Raw genomic sequence first — 16,924 nt, 5'->3', positions numbered from 1 at the left:
TTGTATGTTTATCTACTCAACTACTTCTCCTTTTCATCTTATAAAACACCCTAATTTGTAGTTACTGCTTCATTTTATTACTGTTTTGTGTAGTTAATGTATATTAAATCTTTGAATGAAGCAAGCCAATAAAAGGCAATGACGTACTTTGTACGTAGCTGTAATATGATGTGACTGGCAGACTCTTGCATTTTAGTAGGGACTCAAATATTTGAAAGGATAAATGTTTTACATTTTATTTTTTGAAGGATATTGAATTAGATCTTTTGAAATTCTTAAACTGTTTCTGATTTTGGAGTTAGAAAAACCAGATTACTTAACTTGTCTAACTTTGAGCACCATTCATCCTTCCATTCAGAATTTATTGCCCATCTATCATGTATGAAGCATGATTAGGCACTGACAATACACTGAAAAAATATAAAAATTGTCCTTACCAGTAAATGACTTATGTGTTCCTAGGTAACCTACTTCCTAGGTGATTGTGAAGATTAAATTTGCATGATAATGTAAAAGGACCAGTATTATACCTGAGTATTTTAGGAAAATAATGATTTTCTGCTCCTTTAAAGGATGATGTCAAGATATTTGTTCTTTTTTAAAATTAAAATTATAGCATGTTTTATGTATATTTAAATTTATATAAATTAGCTCTACAGCTATATATTACATCATATATGTATTTGTACTGTATCCATCTATTGCTCTCTCTTTGTGTATATGACTGTAGCCCTATAGTACTTTGGCCATTTTTGTTCAAAATTGGTTTCATATAATTATTTCAAAATAACTACGGATGTATACGTATCTATGTGTGTGTATGTATGTGTACACACACACTTAAAACAAATCTAGTAGACCATTTGAACCAGGGCAATATGAGAATCTATATGTACCATATACTGAAACTGTATATGCTGTTTACTGAAAAAGCAGTAAAATAATCCTTTCTTTTAGTCTGTGAATAAGCAGGAATAGGAATAAGATGACTTATTAGTTTGTCTATCTATCCCTTCATCTATATGTCTATCTGTATCTATATAATCTATTTATGGGTGTTTATTATATATTTGTATACATTTATTTAAATGTATTATCTATATATATGTATCTGTTTTATGTATATTTTTTATATCATATATACTTGTAGAGCTAATTTGATATGTTGTTCTTTCTTATTGATAGACTATTAAATAAAGGGGCATTTTACTCCTTTTTTTAAGGCCCCCAAAGATTTCTCTGTACAGAAAAAGTTATAAGCATCATTCTTTCTGTAACTGGATAAACATGCTAATGTTAAAAGCTAGTGTGAATTCTTGAAGTGCTTTCTTTAAAACCACATTAATAGACACATCTTGAACATTTGATTCGTGGCACTAAAATTTTTGTAGCTAATATTGGGTAAGAAAGAATATAAGATATACATGCTATAGGTAAGTGATTTTCAACAAAGATGCTATTGGCATTTGGGGCTGGACAGTTCTTTTTTTGTAAAAGACTGTCCCACACATTGCATGGTGTTTAGAATAGAACTTCAGATCTCTTGGGCACTAAATAGAAATTGCCCCTCCATATGCAAACTCGAATGCACTCCCCTGCCTGCCATTTCCAGATTCCCCAAGAAGACAGTGTTACCCACTGTTGAAATTTCTCTTATAGGTAATTATTAAAAAAAAAAAGTTAGACATAAAAAATTGGGCTTGAGATTTTTAAAAAATAGGTAAACATTTTAAATAATAATGTAAAATTAAAGTAAATGTATTTACTATCATTTTTATCTGTGTTTTTTATTGTAAAATGATGAATTGATGTATTTTTGGTTTTATTTTATCTTTATATGGAATTGTGGTAAGCCTTGCATTCTGCATGTTAGCAGTCGTATTTCCAGGTTAGACAATCAAGCGAAGCCCCTAGAAGTGTTTTCAACAAGCACTGAATGAGATCAAACATAGCTAGTTAAATATAGGGTTGTGTTATATATATTTTTTATTTTTCTGTATATTATGATGTTTTGACACCTTAAAAAGCCTTTCTGGCTAGGGAGAGACTGCTCCTCCTGGGGCTAGCCAATTCTTAGAGATAACAAAGAGCTTAGTGGGGAGTGTGCCTTTGATCTACAAACTAACCAATCCAGAGCCATACCTCCTCTGTCTGGCAGCTACGCTGCAGAAGGCTATCTTCCTCTTCCTTAGTTATCCCACGGCCAGGTACAGGACAACTAGAGGCCACCTGTGTAGCCCAAAGGCCACCAGAATTATTCACTACCAGAATTACTCGCCACCAGAATTATTCAAACTAGCCAGTCCTAAACTATTTATGTGCCCTGCCTTGCCTTTCCTCTGGAAACTCCAATAAAAGCCTTGACCTATGCTCTCCCCTTGCTCCTGTCTTCTTCCACCTGACCAAAACATGGTGCTTTTCCTGATACCTCTCAAGGATCTGTGAGTATAATAAACTTTGTTTTCCTGAGCCTCTTCCCTGTCCCCTCTTGTGGCTACACCTGATTGCCCATCACATGTAAGAACACAGAACAAGGGTGTTATATATATTGCTTTATGAGTTGCCACATCTGAAATAAGATAGCGTAACTTTTGACATAATTAATATACCACAGGAATTTCCATAACTTCTCTTATTTTTGTTTATTCTCTTTTTATTCCTGTATAGGTCATAACTCTTCTTATTTTATTATTTGTATTTAAGAATTGTTTTGTTGAAAATTCTGCAGGCCTTACAATATATATCTAATAAATACTCAGATTTGAGTTGATTCATCATTTTTATGTTTACGATTTTTTACTGTTACTAACTGAAGCATATTATAAAATTAAACTGAAAAATGTAATAATAAGGAATAGAGTATGATGCTATAACAAAGAGATCCTGTTATAGTGGCGTTAAACAAAATTGTTGACTTTTCTTTCACATGACGCTAACCAGAGGAGGGAGAGTACCCAGGGCTGTCGGGGTACCTCTGTATCCATAATATGATGCTTCTGTGTCAGGTGATTGCTCCAGTCATTGCTGTCTCCCAGCCAGCAAGAAGAAAAAGGGCCACGAGAGCACACTTTCATTCTGGGAAGTGAGGAGTGATGTACTTATGTCCACTCATAGCCAGACCTTAATCACGTGACCACACCAAGCTGAAAGAGAGGCTGGAAATGTAGTTTCTAGCTGGACAACCATTTTAAAATTTGGGTATTCTGTAATAGATGGGGGAGCATGGATTTGGGTGGGTAACTAGTAGTCCCTGCTATAAACATTTATATAGTTTCTGTAGAAATAGTTTTCTAGAATAATTACCACCCAAATACCACAAAATTGTTAAAACCATCTTTTCAAGTTCAATATGGCACAAAGCTCTGTTGGAAATGCCTTTTGAAATTCGGTTAAAACAGCAGTTAACTGGAACCAGTCTACTTGGAGCCTTCTCTTAACTGGATTCCCTCCACACAAACACTCCCTCCCTCTCACTCATGTTATACACATAAATGCATACTTTGTGCATCATTTGTTTGTTCATGCATATAACAAATATTGATTAAAAGCCAACTATGTGAGGCTATGCCTATGCTAGGTGACAAAAATGCATTGGTAGTATTGTTTGATCGTTGTTCATATGTTTATAAATATAAGCCTCAAAGTTCAGCAGAATCTCTAATGTTCAAAAAAAGGTGATGCTTTTAGGATTTAGTGCTTTCTGCTGTGACCTACAAGTAGTCGTTTGACCATACAAATGCCAACAAGAACAGTACTTTTAGAAGTATTTGGTATATTTTAGTTCTATAGAATCTGTATTTAACCTAACTTCTCGTCCTCTGAATATTTTTCCCTTGTGTGCTTGTAAATAAATAGCATATAAAAATAGTTATGAAAAGACGATAATGTCTTGAGGAAGTATAAATTCCAGCTTTGAATTCAAAACAGAATTGTTCCTTCGTTAGACATCAATCAGTTCCTCAAGATTAAGTTTCTCACTGTATCATTAGATTGTTCACTATACACTTCCTCTAGAGGAAGCCTAAAATTTCATACGTAATGTGTTCATGAAAATGTATATGAAGGTACATCTAAATTCTGAACTAGTTGACTAAAAATATATGTTTTCCAGTGTTATTTTTTTGCATTTATGGGCTCAATGAGTACTGTGTACAGCTTAACATTCATCACTTTTGGTACTCCTGTTGAGTTCCATCTTGGTGCCATCTATAATGGGTTTAAGAGACCTGTGCTATTTATTTAGCATTAGCATGAATGCTTCTTTTTTCACTTATTTTTATAAAATAAGGGCACAATTCACAAAGGTATCATAATATCTGTATCAACAAACACTGCTGTACAATGGTGGCAACATATCTGAGACTGCAATTTTGCCTGGAAGGTTTACTGCCGTTCATCAGCTGCTCTGTGAAAGGAAGCTAGGGGTATTATACTGGAAAATCACATGTCACGGTTGATGATTGCTTATTCTGTGTTCAGTAGCCAGTGTGACCAGGGCCATTTACTATCATCGTTAAAAAAAACAGGGGCCGGCCTGATGGCGCAAGCGGTTAAGTGTGCACGCTCTGCTGTGGTGGCCTGGGGTTCGCCGGTTCGGATCCCGGGCACGCACCGCTTGTCAGGCCATGCTGTGGCGGCGTCCCATATAAAGTGGAGGAAGATGGGCATGGATGTTAGCCCAGGGCCAGTCTTCCTCTGCAAGGAAAAGAGGAGGATTGGCAGATGTTAGCTCAAGGCTGATCTTCCTTGCAAAAATAATAATAATAATAATAAATAATTAAAAAAAACAACTGTCATTGTTCTGTTTTTCTCATAAAAATAGCACATGCTTATTGAAAAAATACTGGAAATTCTGAAGTCACATATGGTTCTGTTTTTTATTCTTTTTACTATACTTGTAAAGAAACGTATTAATTTATATATTAAATTATCTTCGTATACTTATTGCTTCCAGAATTCTCCGTAGTATTTTACTTAGGCTACAGATGCTGACCCATTGGAATTTTGTACATTATTTTCAATTTGCCAATACCAAAGGTTACTGTAATTTGTTTGAATTCTTTACGTATTAATGATATTAAATCTTTATACCAGTTTTTCATTTACCTGTTCTTTGTATATGGTAGATTTTTTCAACATACAAAAGTTTAAAATTTTTTTTTTTTTTTTTGTGAGGAGATCAGCCCTGTGCTAACATCTGCCAATCCTCCTCTTTTTTTTTGCTGAGGAAGACCGGCCCTGGGCTAACATCCGTGCCCATCTTCCTCCACTTTATATGGGACGCCGCCACAGCATGGCTTGAAAGCAGTGCATCGGTGCGGACCCGGGATCTGAACCGGCGAACCCTGGTCAGCCGCAGCGGAGCGCGTGCACTTAACAGCTTGTGCCACCGGGCTGGCCCCAAAGTTTAAAATATTTTATGCAATAAAATCTGTATAAAATCTTCTGATCTTTTTATCTTTTTGTGTTTCTTTTTTAGTGCTCAGAAAGGCTTCCATAGATTGGTCTGATAAATATTTTTTCTTGTTTTGTGGCTTATATCTAACTCTTAAAATATCTGGAATTTAATTTGGTTATAAGTTGAGGTGCTATAACCCTTTTTCCCCTTGAAGTAGTTAACTGCTTTGTCAGAGCCAATTATTGAAAAATACTTTTCTTATTTTTTTTCATTTTTAGTATATTCCAGATTTTTCTATGTATTTGATATATTTACTAGATTATATATGAGCCCTAATAAAATTACACCGCATAATAATGAAGGATGTAAAATGAGGTGGTGATTGGGAGAGGAATTTTGTATTCCTGTTTTTATCTGAGTTCTGGTTTTGACATTTAGTTTAGCATATGTTTGACTGTTGATTACTTTCTGAGTTGTGTACAATATTCCAACAAATTAAGAATCTTTCCACTTTTGTAAGTGGGCTAAAGTATTTATTAGTATCACCTTCTACTCTGAATCCAGGTGAAATACTAAATACATCATTGAGTTGATCATAAATTGAATATTTTCTTGTCACTGAGGTTTTAGCTAAATAGAAGCAAAAACCTCTCCTTCATTTAAAGATGCTGTGTGTGTTTTTTCCACCAATAGTACTGTTTTACATAATATTCCTTTAAAAATTAATTACTGGTAGAATCTGACTTTTTTTTTCTTTTTCAAGGAAAAAATTTATATACAAATGAATATGTGGCAATTAAACTGGTAAGTTCATGTTTCTTATTTTTCCTTAATTATTACTGGGAAAGTGATGTGCATAACTGATCTTTTGTTATTAAGTTCTTAACATCATCATGCCTCTCAAGTGTATGATAGTGTATAGCATGTCTGTGTCTATGTCATGAAAACTCAGTCCCTATACTTTGGCAGCATTATAGAATTGAATTTTTGAATTTCGGTACTATTTTTAATTTAAGGAAGCTGACATATTGGCATTTTTAATTCGATAAAAATTAGAAAGCAAGATTTCTCTTTCCGATCAAGCATTTGGATGAAAGTGTCCTTAGTATTCAGGATTACAGTCTTGGAAAATATATTTCCAGGTAGCTTCCAAAATCTCTTTTTATATTGATATTTTATATGTGGTAGAGCTGACTATTGCTTGACCTTCAGGGGTTCAGAAATGCTTGATGTGAGTGGAGGATAGCAGAGAAAGCAAACTCCTGTGAGCCTCTTCTGAAGTTCTGAATGTGCCCGGTACCACAGCTGTAGGACAGCTTTTTTTAGAAGAGTTGGGATCTGGGAATTTTTATAAGGCATAATTTCTTCTGGCACAACTTTTCTATCTGGTTTGCCAGCCAGATTTCCCTGAGGTTAAGCATGGCTTGGTTTTTCCAGTCTGCCTGCCATTCTCAATCTTGTCTCTGCCAGTACAACCACTGTTATTAGGGTAATGTGAGATTAATATATAAGGAGAGACTGTTAGAGGAAGAGACAAGTGGGAGAAATAAAAAAACTTTGGGGATGAGTTAGAATACTGTACTCCTTAATTTTAAGTATCTTTGTGAGTGTAGACCAAGTTTCACTGCAACAAATGCTGTTTATTTTCACTGGGAAATAAAGATGCACAGTAGGGTTGTGGTGCCACCAGGAGAAACTGGCTGGTTGACATGTGGGTTGGGACTGGCATTTACCTAGATAAGTTCACCTTGGTTTTACGGTCTGGTCTTTGGCTTTTATAACAGAAAATCTGGTTAGGTCATCTCATTAAGATTGTTACTGTTATTCAGAGGTGAATTCGCAGTAATCGATTCACACAATCAATCAAACTCTCAGAGATGTAAATATTTAGGAAGAGTTAATTTCTAATTTATAATGAGGTATTTTACTATTACAGATTCAGAATGCCCAAATTAGTATAAATGATATATTTTCTTTCTATAGGCTGATCTACGTAGAAAAGCAACTTGAAATTACAAGGTTTCCCTTATAAGCATGAACTCAGGACAAGGAGAGTTAGTTTGTATGAGTCACAATAGGGAGGCCCAGGACCCAGAGACTGGACAGTGTTTGAATGGACATTGCTGACTTTCATTTCTTTTGAATTCTTCCTATGTTCTAGGCCAGTGGTCTAGGATCTAGACATTGTACAGTGTTGGGAGTGGGAGTGGTGCACAAGGGTAGAGGTGTGGCAACACTCATATTCTGTGTTATTGATGCAGCAGCCTGTAGACAGCAGCTCCACTCATGGGAGCATGTGAATGATACTTAACTGGTATGTTAAGGCAAAGAAAGCATTGTGTCAAAACAGGAGCCACTGCTTTAGGCTGACCTTTCCTTCTCTGTTTCAGTCATTAAGTGGTGATGCTTAGGTCCTATTATTTTCAGATTTGGAACTTTACCCTGTTGACACCATTGATGCCTTAGTAAACATTTATTATGTCATCTTTCAGCCTTCTTGTGTATGTATACATGCATCACTTGTTTATCTTTATGCCATATCACTATCCCTTTAATTATTTTTCTTCTTCTTTTGCTTTTGAACATTCTTCTTCTGCTTTGATTTATCCCTTTTTAAAGCACAATGATCAGCACTACATATAATAGTTGTGGTTATTCGGTGTTCTTTGTGGGAACTGGGAATATTTTTGGATCTATGTGTAGTATTTTAAGGTTGAAGTATGGTATAGAGTCATGTTAACCTCAAATTCATCCAAAATATATATTGGCAGAACAGAAAAATTTTCACATAGACCGTTGGGCCGTAGTTTGGTACTTAGTTTACTGTCTCTCTCTCTCTCTCTCTCTCTCTCTCTCTATATATATATATATATAAAATGTCCTTGTATATTTTTTGTTTGTATCTATTGTATCTGTTTATAACAGATAACATAATTTTGTTCAGACCTTGCCTTAAAAGTAATTACTTGAAAATGTTATGTCTGTATCCCTTCAGTGCTATCTGGTTTTTGTACTTTGGTACAGATGAAGGCATTATTTGATAACAGTGGTGTTCACAGAGCAGATTTCAGTGACTACTTTCAGCTCTGTTATCTCTTATAAAGGTTTTTACATTTATTTAATGTTGCCCTAGTTCAAATTGATAGTTTGTTTCAGGGTAATTTGTTAATTTCATCTCAGCCACCAATCTCATATCTTGTTGTTTGCACTTACATAGTAACCTATTGTTCATGAAAAATGAAAATGTCATCCTGTGATGAGGTGACTTTTTTTATATGGTGGTATAGTAAAATTTTACTACTAGTGAAGTCCTGGAATCAAGTTTGTATCTGACTTGTAACTGACTCAGCTAAGGTAGATCTGGGTTTCTGTTTTTACCTAAGGAATATTAATGATTTGATAAGTTATGTATTTAATTTCACTTGTGATTGCATAAGTGAGCATCCTTTATTACATCTTATGGTTATGTACTTTTACTGAAGAATTACAGGTAATATAGCACTCATTATGTGAAGGTACTGTTTTAAGTTGTATATATATATATATAATGAGAAAGACAAAGTTTAATTTCTCTATTCTAGATGAGGGAACTGAAAAGTACAACAAGGTTAAGTAACTTGTCAAAGTCATACAGCTAGTAAGTAGTGGATTTAGGATTCAAAATCAGCACAGTTTAGATTCAATGTCTGTGCTTTTAGCTATTCTACCATCCTGCCTCTCAAGAACTAAGCATATTGTTTTCTCTTATAATAATCTTTATGATTATAATCATTCAACTGGGATTTTACTAGTTCTTTATCTGAAGTCTTTGTAGTTGGTTGTAGTTTCACTATGATATGTCCCGGTGTAAATTTCTTTTTAGTTATTCTTTTTGGCGTTCACATTCCTCTTGAATCTGTGGTTTGTTATCTTTCATATTTATAGCAGTTATTTCTTCAGTTATTGCCTCTGCTCACTTTTCTCTTCTTTCCTGCTGAGACTCCTATCAAATGCATATTAGACTGTCTCATTGTATTGTCCAGATCTCTAATCTTTTTTTTTGGTATTTTCCGTTTTTCTTCCTTAATAGTGCATTCTGTATAATTTATATAGATGCATTCTACATAATTTTCTAGTTCTGTAGACGTTTTTCTATCTATCTTCCAGTTTCCAAATTCTTTTTTCTGTTGTCTTAATCTGCTGGCAAACTGAGTTTTAAATTTTGGTTATTGTAGTTTTTTTTTTAATTTCTTGAAGTTCTGTTGTTTTGTTTAAATTTTGTTACCTCTTTTCCTTTCCTGTTGGATCTTGTTCAAATTTCCTATGTTATCCTGTTATAGTTTGCTGTTTTCTGCAGATATTTTCACACATTTATTATTTGTTTCCTAGATCTAAAATCTATGTTGCTTCTGTTTATGTTGTCTCTATGTGTGTGTATGTGTGTATATATAAATCTCAAAAACGTTGTGTTGAGTGAAAAAAGGCAGACACATACGTGTAAAACATATACTGTATAATGCCATTTATATGACACCCAACAACAGACAAAACTAGTCCAAAGGTGATAGAAGTCAAAAAGTGATTACTTCTGAGGGATGGGAAATGTTCTAAAGATTTTTTGAGGTGGTCGTTGCGGGGGTATATATAGTTAACAAAGCTCGTGGACCTAACGCTTACGAACTGTGTGTTTTATTGCAGGTTGTACCCCAGTGGAAAAGTTTTAAAAATATATTGTTGCTACCTTCGAAACTTTCATATCTCCATCTTTGTTCTTTCTTACTTTTCTATGACTTCACTTTAACCTAGAACCTTTACATCAGAAATATACAGTTCAGACGTGAATTCCTGGGAACAGGAGAAATAGAGTAAGGACACCCTTCCCCTAGTCAGGAATGTTTGGATTATACTTCTCTTCAGGGTCAAAGAATCATAGATTTTCCTAATGCTTGATCTAATAGGCACTTAACCTTATGTACATTTATGGCATCAATTTATTTTCCATTGAATGTAAAGTTGATTTTTATATGGATCTAACTTTAGAGAGACAAAGATGCCTAATAAAATATTACGTTATCTAAGTGTTGATACCAGGATTTATAACATTTGGAATTAGAGCCTAGTGATCTTTTAATAACTTAAATAGTTTTTTTGTTTGTTCTTTAATTAGGAGCCTATGAAATCCAGAGCACCACAGCTACATTTGGAATACAGATTCTACAAGCAGTTAGGATCTGGAGGTAAAGTTTTATATTAATTTTAAATTTGTAATAAAATGGATTGTCATGATAATAACTCTTTAGTTTCAAAGAATAGTATTTTAAATTTGGTTACAATGAATCGCTTCTTAAGGTTGTGCTTACTAGACATTTTCTTACTAGAATCTTCATGTTCCCTTTTTATTTTAAATTTGACCTTTTTGGAGTTTTTTGTGTTGGTGCTAATATAAGTAGAGAACATTGTGAAAATATTTAATTTGAGAATATGAGATTCATGTAGCTTCCATAGTCTTAGCCTTTTTGGTGATATTATAGTTATAGGAATGAATTATAACATTGTGGTAGGCTGCAAAATGGCCCCATAGGAGATATCTGTATCATAATCCCTGGAACCTGTAAATGTTATCTTATAGCAAAGACTTTGCAGGCATGATTAAGTTAAGGATCTTGAGATGGGGAGATTATTCTGTATTGTCTGAGTGGCTCCTCAACGCATTCACAAATATCCTTATAAAAGAGAGGCCAAGGGACATTTTACAAACACAGAAGAGGAGAAGACAAGGTGGCTATAGAGGCAGAGGTTGGAGTGATGTAGCCATAAGCCAAGGAATGCTGGCACCCATGAGAACCTGGAAGAGGCTTCTAGGATTCTTCTGTAGAACCTCCAGAGGGAGTGTGCCCCTGCCAACCACGATTCAGCCTAGTGAAACTGATTGCAGATTTCTAACCTCCAGAACTGTGAGAAAATCAATTTTTGTTGTTTTAAGCCATAAGTGTCTAGTAATTACAGTGGCTGTAGGAAACTAACACAGGTAGAGATTTACATAGACTCCAAATCTAAGTAAGAATGAATATTCTGTGCCATTGGAAAAAGCTAATGAGAAAATTTCCTATTGTATGTTGCATTTCCTTTATGTTAAAGCTTCTCCCAGCTCTACTTTTTCTGTTCACTCCTATTCCACTACCTGATTTTATATGTACAGTTTCTTACGAGGTAGGGATATTTTGTTTCCTATGATTTAATAAAATGGAATTTTTTCATGTGTCTTTCTGTAAGCATATGTTTATATTTTAACTGGTAGAGCTGTCCATTTCTCAATACATTTTCAATTTTGCATTCTTTTTTTCTAAGGCATACTTTCTAAATGAGTAGTCATCGTGGGGACAATAAGTTGACATTTTGTATTAATGTTTTTTATCATTATAGACTGTTTGTTATGCATATTTAAGTCTGATACAGTTAGGACTCCAGGAGTTATCAAAATTATCACTGACAACTGAGATTTAAAGGATAGGGAGATAAAACTAATTACATGTGAAATTACGCATATTAGTTAGGACTAGCAAGTGACAGAAAGCCCTAGAAGCTAAGTGGAAAAAAAAGGAGTTTATTGGCTCATGTACTGGAAATTCAGGGAAAGGACCTATCTATAAGACATTGCTATATCCAGGACTTCAAATGCTGTCATCAGGGACATTCTTCAATTTGTCTCTATGGTCTGCCTTTTTTGGTGCGTGTAAGCTTCGTTCTCTGGTTGGCCCTTCATATGAGAAGGTAGAGGTGGTTACCAATAGCCTAGCTTAGCAATTATAGAAGCATCCTTTTCTTAAAAATTCCAGCAAAAGTTCTAGGGCTGAATCTTACTGTCTTATTTTGTGTCCCATGCCTTTCCTTGATTTAATCATTATGAATTTGGTTGCCCAGACTTAGATCTTGTGCTCATCCCAGGAGCTACCTGAAACTCAGGGACTGGGAATGGGGAGAGGTGGTTGCCTAATGGGAAATTGAGGTGTTTTCAAAAGAAGGAAGATTGCATGCTGAGGAGATGACAACAGAGCTAGCTACTTAAGTAGTAAAACTATCATTTGGAAAAATGGGATTGAATACTTTAATTGGATAAGAATGAATAAGTCAATTGAGACTTTAAGAAGGCATTGAATTGAATACCAAATGTGCACTTACTTTTATTATTATATTCTTTACCTTTTTAAACTAAAAAATGTGTCAGAGATAATAATAAAAATGAAACAAGCATCTTTTACTACTTGAATGCCATAGGACCACAGTGTTGCACAACTCCAGGGACCACCATTTACAGGATAGTCTGTCTATGTAAGGGTGCTTCTCTGTGCTTCATGGCATAGCATTTACATAGATTGGAATATGAATGGTATTGCCTGAAGGAGTGCATTGTGGTGGCTCTGAAACTCTGACCAGTGTGGATAATTTTGAGTATTTCATATGAATCATGTGAATTTTGGTTACTTGTTAGTGTTTTTATCAATAATGAATTTTAAAAATATTTTTGACTATCCATGTGAGCTTAGTAGAAAAACAAGAGTGATTAATTGGGGAGAGACTGATGACTTTAAAATAATTTGACTTTGGAATTGACACTTAAAAGGATTATATTTTCAGACTGTTCTTAATCATAAATGGGCCATTCAAAGTAATTTAACCTGTAACTCACTTATGGTATGTTGTTTCATTCAAGTAGCAACTAGCTTGTTAGTGTTAAAATTAGGTATATTTAATCAATATCCAGAATATATATTATTGAATATATATATTTAATCAATATCCAGAATATATGAAGACCTCCTAAAACTCAACAACAAAAATGCAAACAATCCAATTCAAAAATGGGCAAAGGACTTGAAAAGACATTTCTCTCAAGAAGATATACAAATGGCCAATAAGCATGTGAAAAAATGGTCAATATCTCTAATCATTAGGGAAATGTAAATGAAAGCCACAAAGACATACCACTTCACACTCATTAGAATGCCAATTATCAAGTAAACAAACCAAAAATAAACCAAAAACCAGTAAACAACAAGTGTTGGTGTGAATGGGGAAAAATTGGACTCTTTGTGCATTGCTGGTGGGAATGTAAAATGGTGCAGCCACTGTGGAAAACAGTATGAATGTTCCTCAAAATATTAAACATAGAATTACCATTTGATCCAGCAATTCTGCTTCTAGTTATATACACAAAAGAATTGAAAACAGGGACTCCAACAGGTATTTGTACACTCATGTTAATAGCAACATTATTTGTAATAACGAAAAGGTAGAAACAACCCAAATGTTCATTGACAGATGAATGGATAAACAAAATATGGTATATACATACAAGGGAATATTATTCAGCCTTAAAAAGAAAGGAAATTCTGCCACATGCTATAATATGGATCTTGGGGATATTATGCTAGGTTAAATAAGCTAGTCACAAAAGGACAAATACTGTGTGATTCCACTTATTTGAGTTACCCAGAGTAGTCCGATGATAGAGATAGCAGAATTGTGGTTGCCAGGGGCTGAGGGGGGAAAGGGAATGGGAAAATATTGTTTAATGGGTACAGAGTTTCAGTATGGGATGATGCAAAAGTTCTGGAGATGGACAGTGGATTGTTGTCTGGATTGTTGCACAATGATGTGAATGTACCTAATGCCACGACACTGTACACTTAAAAATGGTTAAGAGGATAAATTTTATATCGTGTATTTTACCACAATAAAAACATAAATTAAAAAATAGATTTATTTAAAATTATGTAGTGAGATATCTCTGAAAAAATATATAATTTGTCTAGTTCTACCTGTCTGGGTTTTAATCCTCCCGTTAAGTCCATATGTCTCTCTTTCTCTTCATCTAATTTCCCTGTCAATATCCCTCTTTTCTCTCTTATTTCTTCACTGAATCTGATATACATACAGTAGGATTGTACAGCTTTACTGCAGTGTGCATATGAGGGGCTGACTCTTTATATTACTTAGCTTTCCACAGGATTAGAATATTGTTTTATACGATTATCACTTTCTATGATAGCAAAAGTTTAATTAATTGAATAGTCTTGTTTTGTCACATCCACTCAGCATGTATTGAGTAAAATGAAGATCTAGATTTGAGAGTCATCAGCACAGAGGTGTTTTTAAAGCTAAGGGAATGGATGAGATCTCCCAGGGGAGAGTATAGAGAGTGACAAGAGAAGAGGAACAGAGACAAAATCATGCTGACCACTGCACTGGGTAAGACTAAATTTGACTGTCAGTAACAAAAATCACCACAGCAATAGCTTAAACCAGTAAAGGGATGTTATGTGAGGAAAAATAAACAAGAAATCCCGAGGTGGACAATTGTAGGGTTGATACAGCTACTCAGAAGTAAGGAATCAGGCTCTCTCTAGCTTCCTGCTCCCATTTTTAGTATGACTTTCATCTTTATGATCCTGGATTTTTTGTAACAGGAGGGAGGTGGGAGGAAGGAAAGGATGCAATTACTATCTGTATAAGGATAACTTCTAATTATTTGTCTCCTGCCTCCATTCTTAAAATCTGGTTATATCTGTATGTCCCTATTGGAATCAGAAATTCTATGTACCTAGAATTGCACTCCCTACCTTCTTTTTTTCTTACTTTTCCAATGGTTTTTCTCTCTTCTGGAAGACTCACTTGCTCTTCTGGATTACTTTGTTTCATTAGTGGCACACCCATTTAAGCTGAAAATGTTAGTCACCTGTGATTTTACCCTATTGGGATAATCCAAGTTCTGTCAGTTCTGTCTCTTAAGATATCTCTTCTCTTCTTCCAGTCTCCACTGTCACTTTGCTTTGAATTGGGCTTCCTTTCAGTGCATCTCACCTCCTTCTTACCTCTGCTTCTCGTAGAAGCTTGTCATTTAGCATAAAGTCCAAATTTCTGTCTCTTTCTAACTCACTTTGCACTAAACTTACTGTTCTTTGAATAGATCTTATTATTTTCATATGTTTGTATTCTTCTTTCTGGAATGTCTTTTTCTCTCAATGAATTCCTTCTTTTTTAAGGCCCCAGCTAAATGTCACCTCTTTTACAATGCATTTTCTGACATGTTTGTTTCTCTGCCGAAAACCTTCTTCTTTGACCTGAAATTATTTTGAATATATCTTTTTCTTTTCTCATATCATATTATTTGCTTATGTCTTTCTCCTCCACTAAAATTTGCACTCTTTGAGGGCAGTGAAATGATATATTCATCTTTTTATTCTTGAAACTGAGCAGAATGATCGACAATTGTAGGTTCTTCCCCCCCCGACCAAAGCCCCAGTAGATAGTTGTATGTCATAGTTGCACATCCTTCTAGTTGCTGTACGTGGTACGCAGCCTCAGCATGGCCGGAGAAGCGGTGTGTCGGTGTGCGCCCGGGATCCGAACCTGGGCCGCCAGCAGTGGAGCGTGCGCACTTAACCGCTAAGCCACGGGGCCGGCCCTGTAGGTTCTTTGTAAATGACTGAAATGGTAAATTCTAAAGTGAGAATAGTAGACTATTTTCTTTTATTAGATGTGAAGTTGCAATACATAATCTCCAAAATTTCTTATAGCTTTTTAACTTCTGTGATTGGTTTAAAGTTTGGTATTTTAATATTATGCAAAATTGTTATATTAGTGAATTTTGAGTTTTTTCCATTTTTGACAGAAATAAACATAGCCATACAATTTCAAAAAATTTTATTTTAATCAGTTTCATTTGTATTATCCTATGGTTAGGTAAATTTAATTCCTCATTTCAGAGATCTAGAAATAGAAGGAAAAATATCAGTGATGAGAATTTTTTTTAATTATTGGAAATAGTAAACCAAGGAGATATGCAGATAGTTTTTTAATTAACTGAACTGTACAATTCAGCCGTCTAAAAATAATCACTTTCCAGGAAAGCATAGGTTTTAATTATCAGAATTAATTCAGTTTTTTAATTTACTTGAAAAAAAGTTTAGTTGAATTGTTGATACTTCATGAAAATACATGGGACATATTTTGAAATTTATGGGGAAATTTTCTTTGAAGATCTGTGATTCTGAGTAATGCTTTTTTATATTAAATTATTTTCTTGATATCAGATGGTTTAGGCTATATTGGGGGAAATTTTGCAATTCTTTATTCCTTGAAATTTCTTTATCAGCTGATATCTTGATCACAGAAAGTAAAATAACCTTTTTTTCTGTTATAAATTATTATCAAAGGAAGTAAAATAACCTTTTCTTTCTGTCATAAATTACTCTTCTTAGCAAATCTCTACCTCTGCTAATTATATTAAATATACTATTTGAGACGAGGCATATGTTAAATCATTGTTTCTGAGGTGAGTGGCTTGACTTTTTGATGTTCCCTGAGCTACATAATTCTAAATAATAATTTAATAATAGCAGCCATGGCTGTTTCTAAAATTATATGTCTTCATAGTATTGCCTTCTAAGAGCTGTTAGAAAAGCTTCCCTTCCTTCTTTATACTGACCCATCTGCCTTCTTGGTTTGTGCCTTGTTGTAAAAAGTCGGGATTTAAGTCTACCTTAT

At 34.4% G+C, this 16,924-nt stretch overlaps 1 protein-coding gene across 15 annotated transcripts in view; it reads left to right on the top strand.

The window, feature by feature from the left end:
* The window catches only part of CSNK1G3 (casein kinase 1 gamma 3), a 112,885-nt gene that overhangs the window by 43,213 nt on the left and 52,748 nt on the right, over positions 1–16,924 (top strand). For all 15 annotated transcript variants that reach the window (XM_087429870.1, XM_087429869.1, XM_087429871.1 and 12 more), the window contains 2 exons: positions 6,162–6,202; positions 10,545–10,614. In XM_087429870.1, coding sequence (XP_087285996.1) covers positions 6,162–6,202; positions 10,545–10,614 — 111 coding nt within the window. The remainder of the gene's footprint in view (positions 1–6,161; positions 6,203–10,544; positions 10,615–16,924) is intronic.

This window comes from Ceratotherium simum, chromosome 4, assembly GCF_057802395.1.
Source record: "Ceratotherium simum simum isolate JZ-2026a chromosome 4, ASM5780239v1, whole genome shotgun sequence".
NCBI lineage: Eukaryota > Metazoa > Chordata > Mammalia > Perissodactyla > Rhinocerotidae > Ceratotherium > Ceratotherium simum.
The sequence above is the reverse complement of the archived record's forward strand: the minus strand, read 5'-3'. Positions and strand labels throughout refer to the sequence as shown.